Genomic DNA, 25,704 nt, shown 5'->3' with positions numbered 1-25,704 from the left:
GAAACAAACTCTTAACTGTAGAGCAAACTGATGGTTACTGGGTTGGGGGAGGGGGGGCCGGGGAGTGGGGGGGGGGGGGCGGGAGGGATGGGTTAAATAGGTGGTGGTTATTAAGGAGGGCAATTGTGATGAGCACCAGGTGTTGTATGTAAGTGATGAATCACTAAATTCTATACTTGAAACTAATAGAGTGAGTTACCTGGAATTTAAATAAAAATGTGGAAAATAATTTTTTAAAAACCTCTGCACAGCAAAATAAATATGTTTTTTTAATGAATACACAACTTATGGAATGGGAGAAAATATTTGGAAACCATGTATCAGATAAAGAGTCAGGACTCATATAAAGAATGCCTACACCTCAGTAACAGCAACAGCAACAAAACCCCAATGAATTCAATTTTTAAAAATGGGCAGAGGAACAAACAGACATTTTTCTGAAAAAGATATCCAAATGGCCAACAGGTACATAAAAAGATGCACAATATCGCTAATTATCAGGGAAATCCAATCCAAAACCAATTTCCTGCCAGTGCAACAACAAAAAAAATTCCTGAAGTGAAGGAAAAGCAGAGAACTTTTCTCTTTCTGTTTTATATCCTGCTGGATAGTTGCATCTCTTTTTTAAAAAAATATTTTAAAAATATTATTAGAGTGCGTGAGTGGGTGTAGGGGGAGAGGGAGAGGAAGAGAATCTCAAGCAGGTCTTGATCCCAAGACCCTGAGACCATAACCTGAGTCCTAAGCAAGAATCAGGTGCTCAACCGACTGAGCCACCCAGGAGTCTCTGGTTGCATCTCCTTTTAAATGGATTCTTGGTCACAGGTGAATCCAGGCTCGGGTAATAAAGAAGGCTTGTTCAGCGCAGCTCAGCTCGCCCCTTTTATGATCTCTACTTTTACCCAGCACATAGCAGCCTTTCTAATAATTTTCCTTTTGTTTTTCCCATTTCCAACTACTTCAGGTGTGAAAGGGAGCAGTGAGAAAGAAAGGCAAGCCCAGTTCCACAACACCGGAGGGTTTATTTAGACTCCACCTGATCATTCAAAAGAGAAATTTAAGGTAGGCGGGAAGCTCAGTCCTCCAGAGGATTCTGGGATTTGTAGTCCAGACGCTTTCTGGGATTGGAGCACTTCCGCTCCGGGAAAGCGCAAAACTATTTGCTCCGCTGGAGAAATGGGAGAGCGTAATACAGTGCTCTGTGTGTTCGGAAGCATTCGGCTACCAGAGGGCAAGAATGCGAAGCCCTCTCCTTTCGTGGACTCCGGATTGGATTCCGGCCGTAGGTGTGGGAACCGGCTTGTCCGCCTCACGCGGGGGCGGAACAGCGGCCCGGGTGCCTCTCGGGAATGCTGGGGAATGTAGTCCAGGAGCTCCGCAGAGTCGGAGGTATTTCCGCTGCGGGAGGTTAACATCGCGGCCTTCGTTTCTCTCTGGGAGGTGAGTGATCCCCGGGACTCCGCGACCTTTTCTAAGTTTTTGACCTGGCATGAGATCAGCGGCTCCGGGCCCTAGGTCACAAGGAGGAAAAGCCTCGGCCCGTGGCAGAGATCGAGGTTGAGGGGCGGGGGCGGCTGCCTGCCTTCCCCTCGCCGGAGCCTCTACGTTTGGGGCGCTTCGCGGGTCTCAGGCTTGGAGGCGGACCCGTCTCCCCGCCGCCCAGCTCGCTTTCCCCTCCCCTTCCACACGGCTCTGTCACTTCCTAGAACTTGACCTTTCCGTGCCTCAGTTTCCTTTCCTGGAAGCGGGGATATTACCTGCCTTACACATTTGTCTTGTAAATCCATGGCATAGAGTGTAAGTGAACTGTTTGGAGCAGTTCGGACGTGTGGCAGGGTGTCAGTTGTGAATATAAACACTACAGTAGTAGTCAGAAAAGTTACCTCTCTGCAAACTCTTCCAGGTGGCACTGGCTCTTCTCATCCATGCGGGACAGGAGGCTTTGCCCGGACTACTTCTGACTCGTGTTTTAGAAAGAGAGCGTCCCCCACAAATACCTTCTGCGGTTTTTGCAGGGCCACAGACCAGACTGCAGCATCTCAGGCTCCTTTCTTTTCCGCCTCCTGACTTCTGAAAGAGGACCCCTTGGCAGCAGAGCCCCGCTGCGACCGTACTGCGCTTTCGTCTTCCTCTTCTACGGTGATAGAAGGTATTTCATTCATGAGCAACTGTTAAATAATTGAGAAAATATGGAGAACATGCACAGGACGTGAGTGATGGTCTTCATGGTTACACCTGGAGTGCTAAGCATCGTCCGGAGGGTTTTATAAAAATTAACGCAGTCTTCACAAAGCCCTCTCAAGTGAATAGTTACTGCCTCTATTGTACAGACGAGAGAATGGAGGCAGAGGAGCCCAAGTTACTTATCCTGTGTCACACCGCTAGTGGGTGAAGTGGATTTGAATCCAGGGTGTGTGTGCCTTATGTGTGGATATCCTTGGCCCCAAAGTTTGAAGTCCTCAAATTGGAATTAGGAAACAAAACAGAAAAATAAGCTATATAAATATTTAACCATAGGAAACTGGCTGCAGAGGAGTCAAGTCATTTGGGATCAAGTTACAGAGGTAGGTTGGAATTTTAATGTAAAGTATTTTGAAAGCAGGATTCATGAGTCTGGTCTTTTTATAAAATTTTAGAAGCATTCTCATTTCCTTTTATTTCAGACAATATTTATAGTTCATGTTCTCATTATGGAAGATATGCACACTCATCATAGAGAAGTTACAAAATATAAAAATGTATACAGAAAAGCAATAAGAATAACTCCTAATCTAGAATATAGACAGTTTTTAAAAACATTTTAGTGCATTCTGTTTAGCAGTTTTTAAATGTGTGTTTATTTATTTTATGATATTATTACCCCAGTATTTATAGTTAGTTCCTTAACTCTACTGTGGAAGTTTCCAAGCATACCCAAAGTATGATATAATGAACTCCTATGTAACAATCACCCTGAGTCAATCCTTGCTAGTTTTTTTTTTTTTTTTGCTTCTCTGCTCTCCACACACATATTTTTTTCTCTTTGATTATTTTAATCATTTTTTAATTAACATATAATGTATTATTTGCCCCCTGGGGTACAGGTCTGTGAATCATCAGGCTTATACATTTCATAGCTCTCCTTGAGTATTTTAAAAGATTCTATTCATTTATTTTAGAGAGAGAGAGAGCGTGCACAGGAGGAGGGGCAGAGGGAGAGAAAATCTTCAGAAGACACTGGCTACACTTCACTGACTGAGTCACCCAGGTGCCTTTCTCCTTGAGTATTTTAAAGCAAACCCAGATGTTGAGTTGGTGGGACTGAAAAGCTATCACAAATTGTTTATATATGAAAACCAGTGGAAGGGAGATTTTATTAATACATCAGGATTGGTATAACGAACTTAAGCAACAGAAATTTATTTTGTTACATCTGGAGCTAGAGGTCAAAGATCAGGGTGTTGGCAGGTTTGGTTTCTTCCAAGGCCTCTCCCTTTGGCTGCCTTCACGCTGTGTCCTCTCACATGGCCTTTCCTCTACGTGCCTGCTTCTTTTGTCCCTTTGTGTGTCTAGATTTCCTCTTACTAGGACATAAACCAGATTGGTTTAGGAACTGCCCTAAAAAACTCATTTTAAGCTAATCACCTCTTTAAATGGCCTATCTCCAAATATAATATATTCTGCTAATTTGCTGACTTTTGAACCCAGAATATCATCACATTCTGAGGAACTGGGGTTTAGAACTTCAACATAAGAGTTTTAGGGGGTCATATTCAGTCCATCACAGATATCGACAGCAACTCTAAGGTTTTCAGTCTTGGCAATGAGAATATTACTCATAGGAGAAGGTTAGAAAGAATTGCAGTTAGGGAAGATGAGGGATTGTCTTTGCTCCTTTGAGGTTGCTTTTGCCACTGGCATATAACTTTGATTTCTTTTCTCTCTTGTTGGCTTCAGGGACGGCTGTTTTCCAGGACCTTGTCATATTCTTTCCAGAGTGCCTAGCAGCAACCTAGAAGTTAGCAGAGAAGAGTTATTCAGTGAGTAGCCATCGAAGGGGGAGTCCCAGCCTGGGATTAGGAAAGAAAATAGGAAGATAATCTATATTCACATTCCTTATCTTTGATCTCACTTGTGGTGGGCTGCGGAATACCACCCACTTTTTCAAGAGTATTCAGAAGCTGATGTACCATTATGCCCAATATGTCATGGTCTAAAACAAATTTTCTTAGAAACAAGTTGATGCTAATGTTTCTTTCTTTCTTTCTTTTTTTTTTTTTTTTTTTTAAGATTTTATTGGGGCACCTGAGTGGGTCAGTCGTTAATCGTCTGTCTTCTCAGGTCACGTTCCCAGGATCCTGGGATCGAACCCCTGCATTGGGCTCCTTGCTCAGCGGGAAGCCTGCTTCTTCCTCTCCCACTCCCCATGCTTGTGTTCCGTTCCTTGTTGTGTCTCTCTCTGTCAAATACATAAATAAAATCTTTTTAAAAATTTAATTTATTTGACAGAAAGAGCGAGAAAACAAGCAGTGGGGCAGGAGAGGGGGCAGTCAGTAGCGGGCAAAACAGGATCAAACTTGAGCAGCTTGGTTTAAGACCTAGCTCTGGCACTCTGACTGGATAACCTTGGGCAAAGTATTTAGCTTCTCTGTGCCTCTGTTTTCTTACCTGTCCAAATAGGACTCTCAGTACCCACCTCCTAAAGTTTTTGTGAATATTAAAAGAGAAATGCTATGTAAAGTGCTTGACATAGCTTAGGATGTTGTAAATCCTCGACATATTACAGACTAACATTTTTTTTTTTCTATTATAGGTGGCTATGTGACATGAAAAATGCAACAAGTTATCGAAAGGGCAAAGGGGATTTTAAGGTATTCTTTTTTTCACCTGCCTACCATTTTCCCTACTTTAGTTCCGTCATTCAGTTGAACAAAAATGAATAGTTTCTGTAATAGCCATTGGTTAAACTTATAACTAACACTAATTTGCTGTCTTGAACCCAGAAAGTCCCTGGGGGATGGTTATTTGGTCTCAGTTGCTTTAAAAAGTTTCAAGTTATGTGATAATTGAGCACCTGAAATATGGCTAGTGCTAGTTGGGATGTTCTGTAAGTGTAAGACACACAATGTATTTCAAAGACTAGTATGAAAAAAAGGAGTGTAATGTCTCAGTAATTTTTATGTTGATTGCAGGTTGAATTTTTATGTTGATCGTAGGCTGAATATATTTTGGATATATTGAGTTAAATAAAATATATTGTTAAGATTGAGCTCAGTTGCTTCTTCTAACTTTTTTTAATGTGGCTACTAGAAACGTTTAAATTATACTATGGAACTTGCATTGTATTTGTCAGATCGCACTGGTCTTCATGGAAGCTCTCTTTTCACTCCGGGGATTTGCCTTCAGGGGCATTCATGAGCTACTCTTGCTCCTTAGGCCTCCGAGAGCATCATACAATGGAGAGAAGCAGAGAGTTTGGACTTAGGAGGCCTCAGTGCCAGGTCTAACCCTGCCCTTGATTTTCTGGATGTCCTTCAGCAGTTCAGACAACTCCTGGAGAGGCAGGATAGACTGACATGGTGGTTCTCAAACTATGGTCATATCAAAATCACTTTAGGGAACTGGGTCAAAAATAGAGAGACTACAAAGATCTAGGAGTTTTACTGTATCAGTGAGCCTTGGTTTTTGTGTTTATTAGCTTTCTGGGTGATTTTGAGGCTGTTCTGATCACCTCCTATTCAGCCTGTGTAGGAAGGCGAATCCTTGTTCTAAGTAGTATGAGATGGCTGAAGGTGTAACACCCGACACTGGGCAGGTGTCATTGGCAGCAGCTTACCCACAGCCCTTGGGCGGAGGACACTACATGCCGTGTAGGGCCGTGTGGGGCTTGCGCCCAAAATAGAGTAAACCAGCAGGGACTGTAGTAGGGGGTTTTTGTAGTGACAGGAATGTAAAGTGACCCTTCGCTCCTGAAGGAAGATTTGATTAGCTTGTCTGAATAATTTGACAGCTGGCAGGGAGGTAAAGGCTGTTAGGTTGAGGACTGAGTGGGGTGCATCTGGTCCAGTTGGTAGAGTGAATTTTTTCGGGTCTTAAAGTTATACAGGCTATTGTGTGGCAACATGGAGAGGTTCACTCCATTGAGAAAGAAGGTTTTTAACACTATGGTTCCCCCAGAACCAAGAGGCATAGCCTGCTACATAGGACCATATGAAGCCTGTTACATGCAGGGTTGGGAAGCAGAGAGAGGAAGGGGGTTTTGCTTTTATGACTAGAGAGGCAGCAAATAACCAGGTGGAGACATCTGTATTGGGTACTAGTGAAAAGAGGCAGGTTGGGGTCAGTGGTCAGGAGAATGAGGGCTCTTGTGTGCTCTCTGGGTTTTTGACAGACTGGCTTTGTGATTTAGCAGGCTCTTGGTGAGGTTGGAATAAAAGATGTCAGATAGTATTGAATCTAGACCCTGGTTCATATATAGAGGAAGTAGCTGGGTGGGAGCCTTTCCCCCAGCATCAGGGGCCAGGACCATATCTGGAGAGAACAGAGTAACTCATGGCTAGGCCTTTGGGCCCTGTGAGGGGCAGCACATGGAATCTCGGGCCTTACGATGCGATGTACACAAGAGTTGACAACCGCTGCTTGTAAGACAAGGGCTTGGGCGCCATATTGCCTAGGTTCCTTAGTGCCTGGTGCAGTGTCCTAACCAGACAATGAGAATGTGGCCTGGGGCAGTAGGAGGGGTGTAGGAGTGCACACCTCAGTCGCCCCCCTCCACAGACTTGATTTGATTAGTTGTAGTAAGGCCTGAACCCTTTTTTTTTTTTTTTAAGTTCCTTTTGAGTCTAATGTGCTGTCCAAGTAGTTAAGGCTCTGGGTGAAAATCTTGACTTTTCTATTGGTCACTGGTTGATCATGAACAGAGCTATTTCTCTGTGCTCTATCTTCTTTACTTGTAAAATGGGGATGATTTGTCTCAATCTCTAGACTTGTGAAGATCAAATAAGATAGCACATGTACAACATTCGTGGAAATGGTGCCATGGTAGGTACTAAGTCAGTTGCTATTAAATGTCAGCAAAAATTGAGAGTATTTTATGAATGGCTTGAGTTTCCTTGTGGGTAAAATTAGGTGCTTAGAGTGCCCTTGGTATTCTTTCCGATCCTAACAAACCTTGATTCTAATCCCATTTTTAGAACCAGAGAGAAAGAGAAGATTGCAGTGTATTTACTTTCTCTTAACTTTTTTGCTCTGTTGTGGTTAGAAGAAGAGTTGAAGGGGAAAACCTCAAGTCTTTAGTCTGTCCGAGGATATCTGGAGGGTTGTTTTGACTGTTGCTACTCTCGTAGTGACCCAGAAACCAACAGCATCAACATCCTCTGGAATATTGTTAAAAATGTAGATTTTTAGGCTCCATCCTTGATCTTCTGATTTAGAATTTCTAGGTGTGAGACAGAGGTTTCTGTACCTTCCAGGGTCTCCATTTGATTCATGGAACATTAAAATTTGAGAAGCACTGGTAGAGAGAACAGACTCATGCTTTTTTTTTTTTTTTTTTTTTTTTTAAAGATTTTATTTATTTGACAGAGAGAGAGAGATCACAAGTAGGCAGAGAGGCAGGCAGAGAGAGAGAAGGGAGGAAGCAGGCTCCCTGCAGAGCAGAGAGCTCAACACGGGGCTTGGTCCAGAACCCTGGGATCATGACCTGAGCCAAAGGCAGACGCTTTAACCCATTGAACCACCCAGGCACCCCAGACTCATGCTTCTTAACAAAAAATATTTTCTGTTTTCTCTCTGGCTGAATTCCACATCCTTCCAGTACCAGATTTCTGCATGATGGGCTCTCCCTTGCTTGGTTCAGGTTTCATGGTCAAATGTACGAGAAGCATCCATGACAAAAAGTTATTCTGCAACAGCCCTTCCTGCTATCTCTTCACCTCTTTTTACCATGCCTTTTTTTTTTTTTTTTTTTTTTTTGAGAGAGCACTTGTGCAGGAGTGGAGGGAAAGGGAAAGAGAAAATACCAGGCAAGCTCTCCGCCCAGTACTAAGCCCAACATGGGGCTTGATCTTATGACCCTGAGATCATGAGCTGAAATCAAGAGTCGGATGCTTAACTGACTATAGCATAGAGTAGGAGATAAATAATAAGGCCCTGATCAACACGACATATCTGTCAGCTGTTCATTGCAGCAGTCATTCTGCAAGTCTTTGTTGAGTTCCTTTCCTACTGAGTGCTCGCAGAAACTACTTTTGTCTTGATGCTTTCAAAATTTGTTTCTCTACATTTTTTGCCATTTTAATTACAATATGTCTTGGTGTGGATCTGCTTTTTTTTATTTTGTTGGGGGTTCTCTGTGTTTCCTAGATCTGGTTATCTGTTTCCTTCCCAGATTAGGGAAGTTTTCAGCATTATTTCTTCAAATAACTTTTCTGCCCCCTTTTCTCTCTCTTCTGGGATCTCTATAATCTGAATGTTACTATGTTTGATGGAGTCACTGAGTTCCCTAAGTCTATTCTTGTTTTGCAGAATTCTTTATTCTGTCTTTTGTTCAGCTTGGTTACTTTCCATTACTCTGTCTTCCAAGTCATTAATTGGTTCCCTGCCTCGTCCAGCCTGCTGTTCATTCCGTTGAGTGTGTTTCTCATTTCATTTATTCAGCCCCTTATCTCTGTTATTCTTGTAGCTCTGTGTTAATGGCCTACCAGTGCCCTCCACTCTTTTCTCAGGTCCACTGAGTATCTCTGTGGCCATTACTTTAAATTCTCTATCAGGCATGTTCGTTAGATCTCTTTCACTAAGATGTCTGGCTGTGGCCTTGCCCTGTTCTTTTATTTGGGACAGATTCCACTGTCTTCTCATTTTGTCTAAGTCTGTGCCTGCTTCTCTGTGTTCAGAAAGTCAGTGACATCTCCCTTACTGGAGGGTAATGGCTTTGTGAAGAAGAAGTCCTGTAGTGTCCTGCCATGTAGTGTTCTCTGTTCCCCAGTGCCTGGTGCTTCGGGGAGTGTCTCCTATGAGTGTGGCGTGTGCTCTGCTTGGTGTAAGGAAGTTACAGAGGGAGTGTCAGTGCTGTGCTTGTTCCTGCAAGTGGCTCTGTGTTTATGCTGATGGGTGAGGGAGGGCCAGTGGCTCCTGCCAGTTCTTTGTTCCAGGAGGGTCTCTCCAGGAATGCAGCCTCTCTGGAACACACTCTCAGGATGAGCAGACAACCTACCCACTATGTGCCCCAGGCGCACTTCTGCACTTCCCATCGCTGCCTCCATGCTGTATGTCCGCAGGTGTTGTGTCCTGCCTTCTTTCCAAGAAGGATGTCTCCAGCTCTGCCTGAGCCAGGCCCACTGACCTTTCAGACTACATACAGGCTTTCAGCCCTGCTGGTTGCAAGAACTCCTGAAATGCGGCCCCTCTTGCTTTCTGAGACCATGGCTATAGGAGATTCATTTTCGGGTCTCTCACACTTCTCCACAACCATAGCTCCCTCTTCCCCACTGAAGCCACGATCTGTTTCTCTCCCAAACCAAGGCTCCACACTTCTTGGCTTCTACCTTTACTTGTGAGTTTATTATGTCAGTGTTTAGGTTGATGACTGGGGTATGTAGGAATTTCCAGGTTATCCAGTTGTATTCATGGGAGGATGTGAGCTTAGGGTCCTCCTGCTTTTGCCACCATCTTCCCTTCTCTCCAAGAAGTAAATGATTCTTGACTTCATCCTCCAAACAGTCCTCTCTGATCCCAGCCACTTCCCCTTCCAATCTCTCTGTTGAGAGAATAATCTGATTACAAGACAAAGGGATCTTTTACCCTCCCTTCCTCAAGGCTTTCCTGCTGCCTTGCAGATAAAACTGGGACTCACATCAAGGGAGGTTGAATCCCACCCACCTGCTTATCTGTTGCTGCCTCTGATTTGTATTCATTCCCAACATAGCAATTTGTTCTCCTGAGGTTTTCCAGTGATTCTACTTCTCTTGGTCTAGTAGAACTCGGTCATCCCCCACAGCTCAGCAAAAGCTATGTTTATGTAGAACCTGCTCCATGGGCCTCAGGGGACCCAGAGGACCCCATACCCTACTCTGCCAGGTAGCAACGTATAATCACCAAACTAGCAAGTTGTATCTCTCTCTCTTCTTTTTTAAATTTTATTTATTTGAGAGAGAGAGAGCACTAGAGACTCTAGCATGAACAGGATGAAGGGCAGAGGGACTTCTCACTGAGCAAGGAGCCTGATGTGGGGCTCAGTCCCAGGACTCCTGAGATCATGACCTGAGCCAAAGACAGGTGCTTAACCTACTGAGCCACCTAGGCGCCCCAGTTATATTTCTTTTAGTGAGGTTTCCATAAGTGTTCAGTGAATTGATAAACTCATTTAATGAAGAATTTATAAATTAACCTGTCTATTGCTAATTATGTAGGCAGTGAGCTAGTTGCTCTGAATATTTTGATGGACACACTGTGTGGATTTCGTACCAGGTCCATGTAGGTACTGACTTCGAAAAGCAGAAATCACCTTTCTGAGATGGTAGTTTTAGTTCATTTAATTTTTAAAAGATTCTATGTATTTATTTGAGAGAGAGAATGAGAGAAAGAGAGAGAGAATGAGAAGAGGAAGGGTCAGAGGGAGAAGCAGACACCCTGCCAAGCAGGGAGCCTGATATGGGACTCACTCCTGGGACTATAGGATCATGACCTGAGCCAAAGGCAGTCGCTTAACCAACTGACCCACCCAGGGGCCCTGAGATGGGAGTTTTAAAAATCCAGATGCTCTTCTCTCTCTCCCCCTTTCCCTGTACCCCCCAATTCATGCATGTGTACGTGCCAGCGTGCATGCATGCGCACAGACTCTCTCTCTCTTTCTCTCAAATAAATAAAATCTTAAAAAAAAAAAAAAAAAAAGAAAAGAAAAGGGGTCACCTGGGTGCCTCAGTTGCTTAAATGTCCAGCTCTTGATTTGGGCTCAAGTTATAATCTCGGGGTCCTGGGATTGAGCCCCACTTTGGGCTTGATGTAGAGTCTGCTTGGGATTCCCTCTCTCTTTCTCCCTCTGTGCCACCTCCTACCTGTGCTCGCCATCTTTCTCTAAAATAAAGAAACAAAATCTTAGGAAAAAAATCCAGAGGCTCTTTTCCTTCCAAAGTTGACCTTGGTCTTGCAAATATTGTGAAAGACTTGGAGGAAAATCTTGGAAATAAAACACCTGCTCTCCAAATCCTCCCACCTGGGATCAGCCTCAAAATTTTACAACTCAGGGGTGCCTGCTGGCTCAGTTGGTTAAGTGTCCAACTCTTGGTTTTGGCTCAGGTTGTGATCTCAGGGTTGTGAGGCAGAGCCCCATGTCAGGCTCCATGGTGGGTGTGGAGTCTGCTTAAGATTCCCTTCCCCTCCCTCTGCCTCTCCACCCCGCTCTCTTCCTCCCTCTCTAAAAAGAAAAATTTTTTTTTAATAACTCAAAGAAATCTTCATTCATTAAGAACCTGACACGGACTGCTGAGTGTCTCCTGAGCAGTTCCTGTTCCAAGCACTGTTTCAAGTGCTTGAGCTACAAAGCTGAGTCAGTATTAATTACAAGATTGATTTACCAGTTATCCCCCTTTTCCCAGAGGTGATGGAAAGCGCTCCCTGCAGAACACTTCTTACTGAGCAAAAGTTTTTGGGCAAATAGAGTCAGAACAAAGTGAAGCACAGATCCCAGAAGCCTGTTTCTGCCAAGATTGGGAAGTTTTCCATTGCCCTTTTCCATACTAGGGTTCCTGTATCTAAAGATGGAGGAGTAAGTAATAGTAATTAACTAATAAGTAACAAATTAACCAACAATTGGCCAATAATAATCTCTTAACCTGATTATTGTATGTTCAGTTTCCACCCTCCTCAGAATCAGTCCTACCCTGAGAGTGAAAAGGAGAACTTATATCCAGGCCACCTGTGTGGTTGGGTGGTGGTTCACTACCCAGAGGTGCTCAGCTAGAAAAGGCTTGATCTCGGGAATCTAACCCACTCTCTGCCTGTCTCTACCCCGAGGAAGGGGTTCCTTGGGTGTTCCATGTCGAGCAGCCATACGAGTCACTTGTGTTGCATGTTTAAGCCACCAGATGCTGTTCCAAGTGTCTGACATATAGTTACTTAGACCTACTTCCCTTCCCCTGAGGTTGGTAATGTTATTGTTGCCATTATTATTATCTCCAGTTTTAGCTTGCGCTTTGAGACACAAAGTATTAGCAAGTTGGGGATGCAGTATTCACACACTGGTGGTCTGATTCCAGAGCCTACACCCTTCACAGCACTGTTCTCTTCTCCCTCAAGCAGATCCTTTGGCTTCAGAGTTGTCTCCCCGTTTCCGTGTCTGTCAACCCTACTCTCAGCTCTCGTTTCTCTTCCTGTGAGACCTCTTGGAGTCCCATCAGTGTATTTTTGTCCTCAGAAGCAGCAGAGAAGCATCTAGAATACCGGTTCTGGTGTGAGAGCTGGATTCCACTTCCGCCTGTGTGTCTTGACCTCATCAAGCTTCAGTTTCTTCATCTGTTAAACGGAAGCCACAGTCCTCCTCATCAAGTGGGAACTTCCAAAATGCCGGTACCATGCCAGAGGCATCGCACAGATTAGCTCATTTATTCCAGCACAGTAACCCTCTGGCTGAAATTCTGTTTTGATCTCTTTGTTGTATCTGAGGATGGACACAGAGGTGTAGGCAGTTGGACCGAAGTCACACGACTTGTGCAACAGTAACTTCATCATAGGTATGTGGGCAGTACCTTCACCAAACGGTGTGCCAGGTGCTTCATAAGGTCCCTGGCACGTACTTGGTGCTCAGTTAAAGCCACCCACTGCTGTTTTTGTTGTTTTTAATTATTTACTAGGATTATTATACCTTGTTAGTTTGAATGACATAATGACAATGATCACCTCACTTATGGGTAGATAAGTCTTGCAGAGTCACAGGTTTTTGTTTTTTTTAAAGATTTTATTTTTATTTATTTGACAGACAGAGATCACAAGTAGGCAGAGAGGCAGGCAGAGAGAGAGGAGGAAACAAGCTCCCCGCTGAGCAGAGAGCCCGATACGAAGCTCAATCCCAGGATCCTGGGATCATGACCTGAGCCGAAGGCAGAGGATTTAACCTACTGAGCCACCCAGGCACCCCTGAGTCACAGGTTTTTATTACTTCTTCTTAAGCTTTTGAGAGTCTTTTTCAAGGTCCTGCTTTTAACAGTAAATTTGACAAGGTCTCATATCTTTCAAAAAACAGTCCTTTGTTAACAAAAACAGAAAAGCCCACGGGTGTCCATATAGTAAAATTCAGAGAGAGAGTAGAGTAGTGGTTACTAGGGTCTGAGGGGCGGACTGATGGGGAGCTGTTGTTTTATGGGTACAGAGTTGTAGTTGAGGATAGCAAAAAAGTTCTGGAGATGGGTGGTGGAATGCGGTTAATGAACTTAATAGTGAATAATAATAATAATAATAACAAATTTAATAATGGTTAAAAGGGTAAATTTTAGGTTCTGTTTATTTTATGCAGGAAAACAAGTCATCCACGTAATCTTAAATCTTATTGCAAAGGCATCCCGTTAAGTAAGCTGACCAAGAAAGTATAGTATATTTCGGAGGTTAAAGGTGATTTTTGCAGGACAGAGCGACAGCCTCCAAAGGCTCCATTGATAGAAACCATTTATGAGGACAGCTTTTATGTTAGTGAATATTATCTGCTTTTCTACAGCTACTAAGAAATAAGATACCCTAAGAGTGTTCTGTGTGTCCTGTACCTGCTGATTTAATTCTTAAAACAATCCTATGAAATAAGCATTGTTAATCCCTCCATTTTTACAGATGAAAGAATTGAGGCACGGAGACATTAATAACTTGTCGAAGATTTCACAGCTAGTAAGTGAACCTAAAACATTTGACCCCGGTGATTACTTTCTCAACCTGGGTATTTAATTCTCCACATCCACGCTCCCTAGAATCAGATTCATACCCTAAAAGTGACAAGGAGAATTTGTGTGTGCTTGGGCAGGTTGTTCATTGTGCAGGGGCTCTCAGCCAAAGGGATCAGTGGTCTCAGGAATCCAGACCATCCTCTGCCCATCAAGCCCCCTGAGGAAAGGGCACCATGGCTCTTTGATGTGAAGCATGAAATATGGGTAGTGATAATATGTTAGTCGAATGGGTTAAGGACAGTCTTGGCCAGACGCTGATGGCTTTTTTTTTTTCTCCTTCCCCTTTTGTACCTTCTCTGGACTCAGCCCTTCCTTAGAAGGACGAGGGCAAAATGACCAAGTTCAAGGTGAGTTGGGCTTCCTTTCTAAATTTTAAACCATTGTCTCATTTCTCTGCGATTAGATGCATTCTTGAAAATGGTTAAACAGAATAGCAGGCATTTCAGAATCTCTTCTGTGCCAGAGGATTGCTGCTTTTTATTTTAGTGTAGATTAATTTTTGTTATTTTATTTCATAATTTCACAAGTAAAATAGAGGAGAAAGGTCACTAGCAGTGGAAAAAATCCTCCCACTTTACTATATTTTCCTTATAAAAACTGTTTTCATTTTCCCATGTTCTTTTCCTTACATGCATTCGTAACCATATAGTTATAATAGTTATATAGTTAAAATTTTCAAATTATGCTTTTCTAATTAATTAATATTATAGTTCCTAGTTTTTTTTATTCCTCACATTTTTTTTAAGATTTTTTATTTATTTATTTGACAGACAGAGATCACAAGTAGGCAGAGACAGGCAGAGAGGGGAGGAAGCAGGCTCCCTGCTGAGCAGAGAGCCCGACGCGGGGCTTGATCCCAGATCATGATCCCTGGGATCATGACCTGAGCCAAAGGCAGAGGTTTTAACCCACTGAGCCACCCATGTGCCCCTATTCCCTACATTTTTAATGGCTATATCATATTCCCTTGAATTGATGGACTCTGTGTGTGTGTGTCTGTGCGTGTGTGTGTGTCTCATAATTTCTGCCCCATTTTTGGACATTTAGGTCGTTTAGAATTTTTTTTTAAGATTTTATTTATTTATTTGAGAGAAAGAGAACAAGCAGGGAGAGGGGCAGGCAGAGGGAGAAGCAGTTTCCCCACTGAGCAGGGAGCCTGATATGGGGCTTGATCCCAGGACCCTGGAATCATGACCTGAGCTGAAGGCAGATGCCTAACCAACTGAGCCACCCAGGCGCCCTGGTCATTTAGAATTTTTACTGTGTTAAAGAACACTGTTATGATGAGCACCGGGTGTTGTAGGGAAATGTTGAATCACTCTATAGTACACCTGAAATTAATAGTACACTGTATGCTAACTGACTGGAATTTATTTATTTATTTACTTTATTTTATTTTTTTTTTAAAGATATTTTTTAAAAAATTTATTTATTTGACAGAGATCACAAGTAGGCAGAGAGACAGGCAGAGAGAGAAGGGGGGAAGCAGGCTCCCTGCTGTGCAAAGAGCCCGATGTGGGGCTCAATCCCAGGATCCTGAGATCATGACCTGAGCTGAAGGCAGAGGCTTAACCCACTGAGCCACTCAGGTGCCCCACTAACTGGAATTTAAATAAAAGCTTAAAAAAGCAAAACCAGGAAAGTGACATTATAATAAATTCTGATTTTGACATACTGGAAAGAATATTGTACTAATATGTTCCTAACATAACCATTTTCCTCAAAAAGGAATTTTGAGGTTGAGGCATTTGCTATTCTTTGTTCTTAATGCTTTAGGAATCTAAATTGAGAAAGGACACTTGCTAGGGGTACCTTGGGGATTTTGCACATAGAACACTCTGATTTGGCTTAGTGTAGCCAGGCATAACTGGTGTGTCACATGGAGAAGATATTCTTCTGTATTTTCCCATAAGAAAACTAGAGTCCTTTAAAAAAAAAAAAAAAGAACTTATTTATTTGTTTTAGAGAGGAAATGAGCAGGAGGGGCAGAGGGAGAGAAAGAGCAAGAATCTTTTTTTTTTTTTTTTTTTTTGAGAGAGCAAGTATCTTAAGCAGACTCTACGCCCAGTGGGGAGCCCAATGTGGGGCTCGATCCCAGGACCCTGGGATCATGCCTTAACCTGAAGGCAGACACTTAACCAACGAAGCCACCCAGGTGCCCCTGATTTATATTTTTTATTTACCTATTGATTTATTTTTTATCAAAGTAATAGTGTTCTTAATTTTAAAAAGTACTAGTATAGGAAGACATACTGATGCTTTTCTTACTGCCTTTAGTTTCCGACCAGCCTCAAGAGGCAGTCCGTGGTCGCCCCTGCATGTTAATTCCAAAGAAACAGGATTGTAGAATTTTAGAAAACTCCTTAGGCTCACACAGGAAACCAAAGATCCAACGGATCCCAAAAGACTCTGGATAAAGAGGGAGGCAAGGGAAAATAATTCTTCTTGAGGACTTAGGCCTTTCTGTGTGTGCTTAGTTGCTGTTGTGTACAGAAGACACCACAGCTAATGAGACTGCCTCTTAATGGTCACTCTTCAGTGGCTCCTTTAGGATCTCTGTTGCTCATTCACGGCTCCTGGACATGCAGGGCTCCTATGATGAACACAAAGTTTCCATGTAAAATAGTTAAGACTCTACTGCACACCAGCTGGTCTTACTCATGGGTGATTTTTGCCCCCAGGCAGTGTCTGGCAGCATTTCTGGTGTCGCCAACTTGAGGGAGGCTTCGGCCTCTACTGCACAGAAGCCAGGGCTGCTGCCAAAAAGGCAGGGGACAGCCCCCACAATAAGCAGTTATCTGGCCCCAAATGTGAGTACTGTCAAGGTTGAGAAACCATGCTGTACACAGAGCTATCCAGGAAAAATAGCAAAACATGAGTTTTTTATGTATGTTTTTAAAAATATGTTTTATATATGTTTTTTTAAAAAAAGCTTAAAGTCTCTAGTAGAAATTTTACAGTCATAAAATAAAACCCTGATTGGAATATGAGCAAAGGACTTTGACTGGCAAGGTAGTAAAGAAGAAGAAATAAAAATGACCAGTAAATATATGAAAATGTGATCATTTATTAAGTGGCAAATAAGCGCAAAATGAAAAATAAGTTGTTTTTTTACTAATCAGATTACATAGGACTTAAAAACGTTGGTTATATTCAGTGTTATGTATGGTGTGGAGAATTAGGGCTACTTAAATTTTCTGAGGGGAAGAATAAAATACAGAAAAAGTTGAAAAGGAGGAAACCTGTCATCGTACATAATAATTTTGAAGTGGCATATTCTTGGATTTTGCAGTTTTTTTCTTCTTAAAACTTATTCTAAGAAAATAATTAAGACAGGAGGCTAATATTTATTTGAAAGTTCTTTTTAGTATTTATTTTGGAAAGAAAAAAATCTAATGTGATACAGTATGTATTACCTGAAATGTTTACCTATATTGTAGTAAAATTGACTTTCGTCTCTTAGAATCTGAAACTACTTCCTACACATCCCTTCCAGTTTTCTCAGTGCTCCTCCCAGCAGCCGTTGGGTGCAAGATTGAATTTGCGTGTGCTTGGTGTTGTAGGAGGCGGTGACATTCAAGGATGTGGCGGTGGTCTTCACGGAGGAGGAGTTGGGGCTGCTGGACTCCGCCCAGAGGAAGCTGTACGGAGACGTGATGCTGGAGAACTTCAGGAACCTGCTCTCTGTGGGTGAGGACAGGTGCCCTGTGGACTTCAGTCCCTTGCAGTGTTTATTGTATCCTTGGATGCATATATCCTTTGGAGCTCTTGAACTGGATGACATTTCTCTGGTCTTCTATCATCAAAGTGTGTTTTATAAATGAGCTGTAAATTGATTCAATGACTGCTGTGGTCATCTCTCATGACACATATGTAGCGTATTGTACTAGCTTTTTTTTTTTTTTTTTTTTTCAGAGAGTGAGAGTGTATGTATGCATGTGCAAATGGGCAAAAGGGCAGAGGGAGAGGGAGTGAGAGAATCCCATGCACGCTCCACACCTAGTATGGAGCCCAATGCAGGGCTCAGTCACAGGACCCTGACTTTGTGACCTGAGCCAAAATCAAGAGTCTGATGCTTAACTGATTGAGCCACCCAGGCTCTCCTTGGACCAGCATTTTTAATGAAATAGGGTAGAAAATAGTCGAGTCCTTGGCAATAACTGCACGTTGCTGAAAATCATGTGAGAAATGGTGGAAAGAGTCTGAAGAAAACAGACTTTTTTTCCCAGTAATTTACAGGTAAGGCCCGCATATCCTGGATTTTTGCATCAAACATCGTCTTCTGATGGGTTGTAATTAACAGTTTGGAAATCACTGATTTTAATGTCCTAAAAATGATATGGTTAGAACCACATTTTTAGTAGTTTAGTAATTTTTAAACTTTAAATGTTTGTCCTTACCTTTTGACAGGGCATCAGCCCTTCATCCCACATGTAATACTCCAGTGCGAGAGGGGAGAAAAGCTTCAGATGAGAAAGACAGCAACCCAGGGCCGCGGCATCGCAGGTGAGAGCCGCGTGGCCGTGCTTCCTGCGCCTCCACAGCAGGGCCGGGCCTGTGAACTCTGCAGCAGTCTCTCGTGCTTTTCCTCCCCTCCTTGGCTCTTTTATAATCATTCTCCACTCGAAGTGATTCTTCTGTATGTTTGTCAGATCCTGTCCTCTGCTTGAATCTCTGGTAGCTTCTTAACTCATTCAGAGTAAAAGCTGAGTACTTCAAGTGGCTTATGATGTCCCACTTCCTGCTCCTTGCTTTGCCCCCATCACTCCGCACACGTGACCTGTCACCTGCCCCCATGTCAGTCTGTTCCATCCAGTTTTGGCGCTCCACTCTTCCCATCACGGCCCTGCTTCATCAGCCTCTCTCTCTACTTGTTCTTCCTTCTGTAAGAAGTGCCCTTTCTCTCTGTCATCCTCTCAGCCTCTCCCTTCCTTCATGTAGGTCTCTTCTCAAATCAGAACATCATAAGAGGGCGCCTGGGTGGCTCAGTGGGTTAAGGCCTCTGCCTTCAGCTCAGGTCATGATCTCAAGGTCCTGGGATAGAGCCGCGCATCAGGCTCTCTGCTCAGCAGGGAGCCAGTTTTCTCCTCTCTCTCTGCCTGCCTCTCTGCCTACTTGTGATCTCTGTCTGCCAAATAAATAAATAAAATCTTAAAAAAAAGAAACTTAGTTCAAACTCCATAAAGAAGGCAAACTGGGACTTACATATTCTTTCAGCATGTCTTTGTTGGATACTGACAGGGTTCTGGGAGCAGTGACAATGCTTGTCCTTGTGGCTGCTGTGTTCAGGTGGGAGAAGACCTAAAACAAAAAGATAACGGACATACATATATAGTACGTCAGATGTAATATGTGCTGTTTAAAAACAAAACGGGGTTGGGGCACCTGGGTGGCTCAGTGGGTTAAAGACTCTGCCTTCAGCTCAGGTCATGATCCCAGGATCCTGGGATCAAGCCCCACATCGGGCTCTCTGCTCAGCAGGGGGCCTGCTTCTCTTTCTCTCTCTCTGCCTGCCTCTCTGCCTACTTGTGATCTCTCTGTCAAATTAATAAATAAAATATTAAAAAAAAAACAAAAAACAAAAAAATAAAAACAAAACGGGGTAAAGCAGATGCCAGGCAGATGGCCAGGAGTATTGAGGGATAGGGAGAATTTACTGCTGGAAATTGGATGGGAAAAGAGGCCTTGTGGATAAGGTATGATTTGATGAGTGATCTGAAAAGAAGCAGGTAGCTAGGTGTGTGTCTATTGGTAGAACAGAGTTCCAAGGAGAACATAACTCTTCCTGACCAGTATTGACTTTGAGAATCTGTACCATACCCTGTTCATTTCCTCCTCACAAGTTCTTGCTCTGGTGTAAAAGATTAAACTTCTGATTTGTCACTTTTTTCCCCCCTGGAGGTGATAGGAACTTTATTGCTGTGAGGTTTTGGAATGACATATGGTACTGTAAACCTCTTCCCCCATTACTGTCCTGAAGAATATTTCCCAGTAGGAGGTGAAAGGCCATTCTCTGCTTATACTCTGAATTTTAGGCACTTAATGTGATAAGATAGCTTCTCCCAAACACGTGTCTTTACAACCAACCCAGTGCTTTAAGGCTTCTAACATAGAATAGACTTGCAGTGAAATAATTTTCAAGCAAAGATTTTCAGCATTGCCTGGGGACATTTTCTGATAATCTGTCAGTTTTACTAAACATTTTGAACGTTTGGTCATATGTGCGTACAACAGGAAGAATTATGTGGAAGCTATTTATCAGACATATGCCGAAGCAAAGACAAGGCTTTTAGTAAAGTGCAGCTTCATCTTTATAGAGACTCCCTAGGAATCTTGATCTGCAGCCACTAAATTTCTAACCTGTTTCTTCCATGTTAAACTTAGTATGATTCTCAATGGACCTAAGTTTATAGCCCTGACATCTCTGAACCAAGTGTCTATATGCCTCATCTCTAAATTCTTATTATTCTTTTAGGAGACAAGAATCTAAATGACCTGGAGACTCTTCAAGAAATTGGATCAAAGTTCCTGCCACATGAAGAGCTGTTCTGCTCGCAGATCTGGCAACAGGTTACAAAGGAATTAGCCCAGTGCCAAGATTCCATGGTCAGTATTCAAGGAACTGGCTCTCAGTTGGAAAAACGAGCTGATGTACTCTATAAAGATGAGGGGTTTGGTAAAGGCTTTAATCAGAATTCACATCTTCAGGTTCCCCACAGAGACGATCCGGGAGGAAAAACCTACCAGGCAGAGGAGCATGAGAAAGGTTTCATTCAGCGCTGTCATCTTCAAACTAACCCGACAGCCCATGTAGGAGAGAAGCCCTATAAATGTGAAAAATGTGAAAACACCTTCCGTCGGCTTTCAAGCCTTCAAGCCCATCAGAGGGTCCATAGTGGAGAGAAATCGTTGAATTATGACACATCGTTTAAGGGTTTACGACAGAGGTCATCTCTTCACCATCACCAGAGAGTCTCCACTGGAGAGAATTCACACAAATATGAGGAATGTGGGAGGAACGTCGGGAAAAGCTCACATTGTCAAGCTCCTCTGATAGTCCACACATTAGAAAAACCTTATAAATGTGAGGACTGTGGGCTGAGCTTCAGTCAGAGCTCATATCTTCAAGTCCACCAGAGAGCCCACATGGGAAAGAAACCTTATAGATGTGAAGAGTGTGGAAAGGGCTTCAGCTGGCGTTCGCGACTACAGGCTCATCAGCGAATCCACACTGGAGAGAAGCCGTACAAATGTGAGGCATGTGGCAAGGGCTTCAGTTACAGCTCACACCTTAATATTCATTGTCGAATCCACACAGGCGAGAAACCCTATAAATGTGAAGAGTGTGGGAAAGGCTTCAGTGTAGGTTCACACCTTCAGGCCCATCAGGTGAGTCACACTGGAGAGAAACCTTACAAATGTGAGGAGTGTGGGAAGGGCTTCTGCCGGGCCTCAAATCTTCTGGACCATCAGAGAGGCCACACTGGTGAGAAACCATATCAATGTGATGCATGTGGAAAGGGCTTCAGTCGTAGCTCAGATTTTAACATTCATTTCAGAGTCCATACAGGAGAGAAACCCTATAAATGTGAGGAATGTGGGAAAGGCTTCAGTCAGGCCTCAAATCTTCTAGCACATCAAAGAGGCCACACTGGAGAAAAACCATACAAATGTGGGACGTGTGGCAAGGGCTTCAGCCGGAGTTCAGATCTTAACGTTCATTGTAGAATCCACACCGGAGAGAAACCCTACAAATGCGAGAAGTGTGGTAAGGCCTTCAGTCAGTTCTCAAGTCTTCAAGTGCATCAGAGAGTCCACACGGGAGAGAAACCCTATCAGTGTGCAGAGTGTGGGAAGGGCTTCAGTGTGGGTTCGCAGCTTCAAGCCCACCAGAGGTGCCATACGGGGGAGAAACCGTATCAGTGTGAGGAGTGTGGGAAAGGATTCTGTCGGGCCTCAAATTTTCTGGCTCATCGTGGAGTCCACACAGGAGAGAAGCCATACCGGTGTGATGTGTGTGGTAAGCGCTTCAGACAGAGATCCTATCTTCAAGCCCACCAGAGGGTCCACACCGGAGAGAAACCGTACAAATGTGAGGAGTGTGGTAAGGTCTTCAGTTGGAGCTCATACCTTCAAGCCCATCAGAGAGTTCACACTGGAGAAAAACCATATAAATGTGAGGAATGTGGGAAGGGCTTCAGTTGGAGCTCAAGTCTTATAATTCATCAGCGAGTACATGCTGATGATGAGGGTGATAATGACTTGCCTTCTCCAGACAATTTGCACAGGAAAGAAGCTCCATAAAATATGTTTTAATACCTCAAATGGGTGCTGAAATAGTCTAATTATCAGAACTGTCCTAGAAGACAAAGCATTTTATAAAAGAGTCAGTATTTAGCCAGGGCTTGACATGTCACAGTGGTTGGGTGACCACACAGCAGAAAAGCCTCATGAGAGCAGTGACATAAGGACTTCATTCAGAACGCTGACATTTAGCAGATAATAGATGGAAGTGAGGCTTAGGAAGGACGCATCTGATCTGAAGTTGACTGAAGGGCTGAGAGGGAAGTGCCAGAATTTTATATTCCATGAGAGTATCAGCTCGCAAGAGCATAGGGATTTGTTGACTGCCAAATCTATTCCGTGTTTTCAGTGCCTAATACATGGTAGGTATTTAGTAATGTTAAATGAGTGAAAGGGAGAATGGTCATATGTGAAATTTTTATTCAGTTCTTCTTTAAAAATTTCTGTGAAATGTGCTTAGAAGAGGAATTCTGCAAGGCTTGGGGGACATTTAAGTTGTACCCATGGGCTTATTTTCCCAACCCTACAGGTCCTGTGAACTAGTGTTTATCAACCTGCCAGTAGGTCCCCAATCACTTCAGTGGGTTGTGACCAGCACTTTTATATGCTAACATTTTATTGAGGTATAATTTGCATGCAGTAACATGCATAAATCTCAATTTTACAACTTCATGAATTTTGACAAATGTATACACTTATGTAATCACCAAAATCAATGTATACAATATTTCTATTAAACCAGAATGTTTCCTTGTGTACATTTCTAGTCATTCCCACCTCCAGTGGCATCAAGTTTGATTGCTATACCTCACATTAGTTGTCTGTTCTTTGGTTCAATGTGTGTCCTCTTATGTCTGGATTCTCTTGATCAAATATATGATCATTTTAGTAGATTGAGGAAAGTAAGATTGACAAAATCAGTGTCCATTATAAAAATTCCTCAGTGAGATAAAAGACATCTATGAAAATTCTACAAGCTAACATTTTTTGTAAAATTATTATTAGGGAATAGTTGGTATAGTAAAATCGACTCTTAGGTATATCATTCTGTGTCATGGCAAATGCTTACTATTGTATTACTACCAACTCAATCAAGATGTTTTAACACTTCCAAGACCGACCCCCTACCCTGAAATTCCTTTGTACTCTTGTAGTCAACCCCTCTCCCTGTCTCCTCTCCCTGCCTTTGGCAGCCATCTGCCTGTTTCCTGTCTGCATAGTTTACTTTTTTTGGAATGTCCTAAAATGGAATCATACAGTATGTAATCTTTCAAGTCTGGCTTCTTTCACTTTATGCTTCTGAGAGTCATGAATCTTGATGTGTGGCTCTGCTGAATGGTAGTCTAGTGTATGGATGGATCGTGTTTGGTTTATCCATTTATGAATTCAAGGATATTTGAGTTTCCAGTTGTTAGCGATTATGAAGAAAACAGTGATAAATATTTTCAAAGAGATATGTGTGTCAACACAGGTTTTCTTTGTCTTAGTAAAAATTTAAATAGTGGAATTGTGTAGTATGTCTAACTGTATGGAAAGCTAACAACTCTAAAATGGGTATACCAGTTTGCATTCCTACCATCAATGCATATTAGGGTTTTGCTTTTACCATTTGAAAAGGTTTATTGTGACATCTTTGGTTTTAATTTGCATTTTCCTAATGACTGTGTTGGGCATCTTTTATATCTGAATGTGTCCTGTATGTGTATCTATTTTCTCTGGGAACTGTTTTCTTGTTCTTGATTTTTGAGAGTTTATGTGTTCCAGGCATATGTCCTTTGTCAGTTACATGTGCAAATATTTTATCTCTGTGCGTTTTGTGTTTTTATTCCATTATCAGTGTTTTTCACAGAGTAGAAATTTTGTTTTTGATGAAGTTCTGTTTTCATCTTCCATGGATTGTGCTTTTGGTTTTAGATCTAAGAACTCTGCCCAATCCAAGGTCACTAAGACTTTTCTCCTTTTTTTATCTAAAAATTTTATGGTTTCATGTTTTTGCATTTAGGTCTCTGATCCATGTGAGTTCATCTTATAAAGTGTGAGGTCAAGGACCGTGGTTTTTGGTCCGTGAACATCCACTTACTAAGTATCCTTTTAACATCAAATTTCTGTTAGCCCTTGTGGAAAATCTATTGATCATACGTGTGGGTCTTCTTTTGGCCTCTGCTTGGTTCCATCAATCTATGCGTCTATCATTTTGCTAATATGTAGCCTTATTTAAGTCTTGAAATGAGATGGTGTGAGTTTTCCAACTCCATTCTTCTTTTTCAAAATGTTTTGGCCTTTTTAATTTGTTAACTTTTGTATAATTTTTAAAATAAGTTTTGTGATTTTTAAAAATAAACTAATTGATGGAAATTTTGTTGGGATTGCACTGAGTATATATAGATAACTTTAGGGAGACTTAGCATCTTAGCAATATTGAATATTCTAAGCCACAGACATGGAGTATCTGCCTATTTGTTTAGGACACTTCCATTTCCTTTTGTCAATAATTTGTAGTTCTCAGCACATAGATTCTGCACATATTTTATTAGATTAGATTTATACCTAATACTCTGTGTTTTTTGGTGCTAAATTAAATGGTACAATTTTTCAAATTTCAATTTCCAATTGTTTATTGCTGGTATATAAAAATGCAGTTGATTGTTTTATGTATTTTATGATCTTGCCAAACTTGGGTATTAGTTAAAGTTGCCATGCTGTATAGATTCCTTGGAGCTTTCTATGTAGATAATCATGTCCTCTGCAAGAAGCTTTATTTTTCTATGCAATTGATATATATGTTACAGCAATTTCATTGTGATGTAAGGAAGTACCCTCACCATCGTTAAATTGGGGTAACACAACTCATGATGGTAGTGCTTTGGGATGATCTAAGGTAGAGGGGATAGCTGTCTAAGAGAAGGTCCGGAACAGAAAGAATGGTCAGTGTTCAGGTACTTTATACAGTGGAAGTCCTCCCTGAACAAGTTTTAAAAATGGTGGAAGATTGCACTTTGGGAGTGGTAGGTGAACCTTATCAGAATTATGAAGGAGGCAGTGAACATGGGCAGGAGATGAAGCTTATAATTGGCAGACACTAAATCATATGTCCAAGTTTCTTTCCTATTTCGAAGTTTCTTCATAATTCGCTTCTGATGTTTGGGCTAGCATGGCAACCTCCCAGGTATCTCCGTAAATAAACTGGTATTCGAGAGGGCACATTTGCAAAGTTGACCAAAATAATCTGGTTAATAGTTGTGTGTTTTTTTTTTTTTAAGATTTATTTTTTTATTTATTTATTTGGCAGAGAGAGAGAGAGATCACAAGCAGGCAGAGAGAGAGAGAGGAGGAAGCAGGCTCCCCGCTGAGCAGAGAGTCCAATGCGGGGCTCGATCCCAGGACCTGAGATCATGACCTGAGCAGAAGGCAGAGAGGCTTTAACTCACTGAGCCACCCAGGCGCCTGGTTGATAGTTTTATGAAAGAAAATGTGGCGCCAGATAAAAGACCTGGTA

The 25,704-nt window shown here is 42.3% G+C and overlaps 1 protein-coding gene across 20 annotated transcripts; it reads left to right on the top strand.

Annotated features, from left to right (window-relative positions):
* Positions 1–1,168: 1,168 nt before the first annotated feature.
* Positions 1,169–24,811, top strand: ZNF45 (zinc finger protein 45). 20 transcript variants are annotated; one of them, XM_059153447.1, is made up of 14 exons: positions 1,169–1,440; positions 1,904–2,149; positions 2,518–2,564; positions 3,159–3,247; positions 3,937–4,019; positions 4,793–4,850; positions 12,277–12,707; positions 12,953–13,121; positions 13,795–13,848; positions 14,211–14,251; positions 16,586–16,714; positions 17,468–17,594; positions 18,315–18,410; positions 20,380–24,811. In XM_059153447.1, exons 10-14 carry the CDS (start codon positions 14,237–14,239, stop codon positions 22,206–22,208), a joined length of 2,196 nt encoding a protein of 731 aa, XP_059009430.1. In that variant the 5' UTR covers positions 1,169–1,440; positions 1,904–2,149; positions 2,518–2,564; positions 3,159–3,247; positions 3,937–4,019; positions 4,793–4,850; positions 12,277–12,707; positions 12,953–13,121; positions 13,795–13,848; positions 14,211–14,236; the 3' UTR covers positions 22,209–24,811. The 20 variants fall into 20 exon arrangements, with proteins under 20 accessions (XP_059009430.1, XP_059009444.1, XP_059009431.1 ...); XM_059153461.1 differs by having other exon boundaries at positions 1,904–2,564; positions 20,380–20,510; positions 20,613–24,811; XM_059153448.1 differs by having other exon boundaries at positions 2,016–2,564.
* Positions 24,812–25,704: the final 893 nt, after the last annotated feature.

The sequence above is a fragment of the Mustela lutreola genome, chromosome 16 (genome assembly GCF_030435805.1).
Source record: "Mustela lutreola isolate mMusLut2 chromosome 16, mMusLut2.pri, whole genome shotgun sequence".
Classification (NCBI taxonomy): domain Eukaryota; kingdom Metazoa; phylum Chordata; class Mammalia; order Carnivora; family Mustelidae; genus Mustela; species Mustela lutreola.
The sequence above is the reverse complement of the archived record's forward strand: the minus strand, read 5'-3'. Positions and strand labels throughout refer to the sequence as shown.

Bases quoted from the DNA above. Each gene is read 5' to 3' on its own strand.
- ZNF45 (XM_059153448.1), top strand. The intron at 16,715-17,467 runs GTGAGTACTGTC...TTGGTGTTGTAG, and splicing joins GCAGTTATCTGGCCCCAAAT to GAGGCGGTGACATTCAAGGA. The intron at 18,411-20,379 runs GTGAGAGCCGCG...TTATTCTTTTAG, and splicing joins CCAGGGCCGCGGCATCGCAG to GAGACAAGAATCTAAATGAC.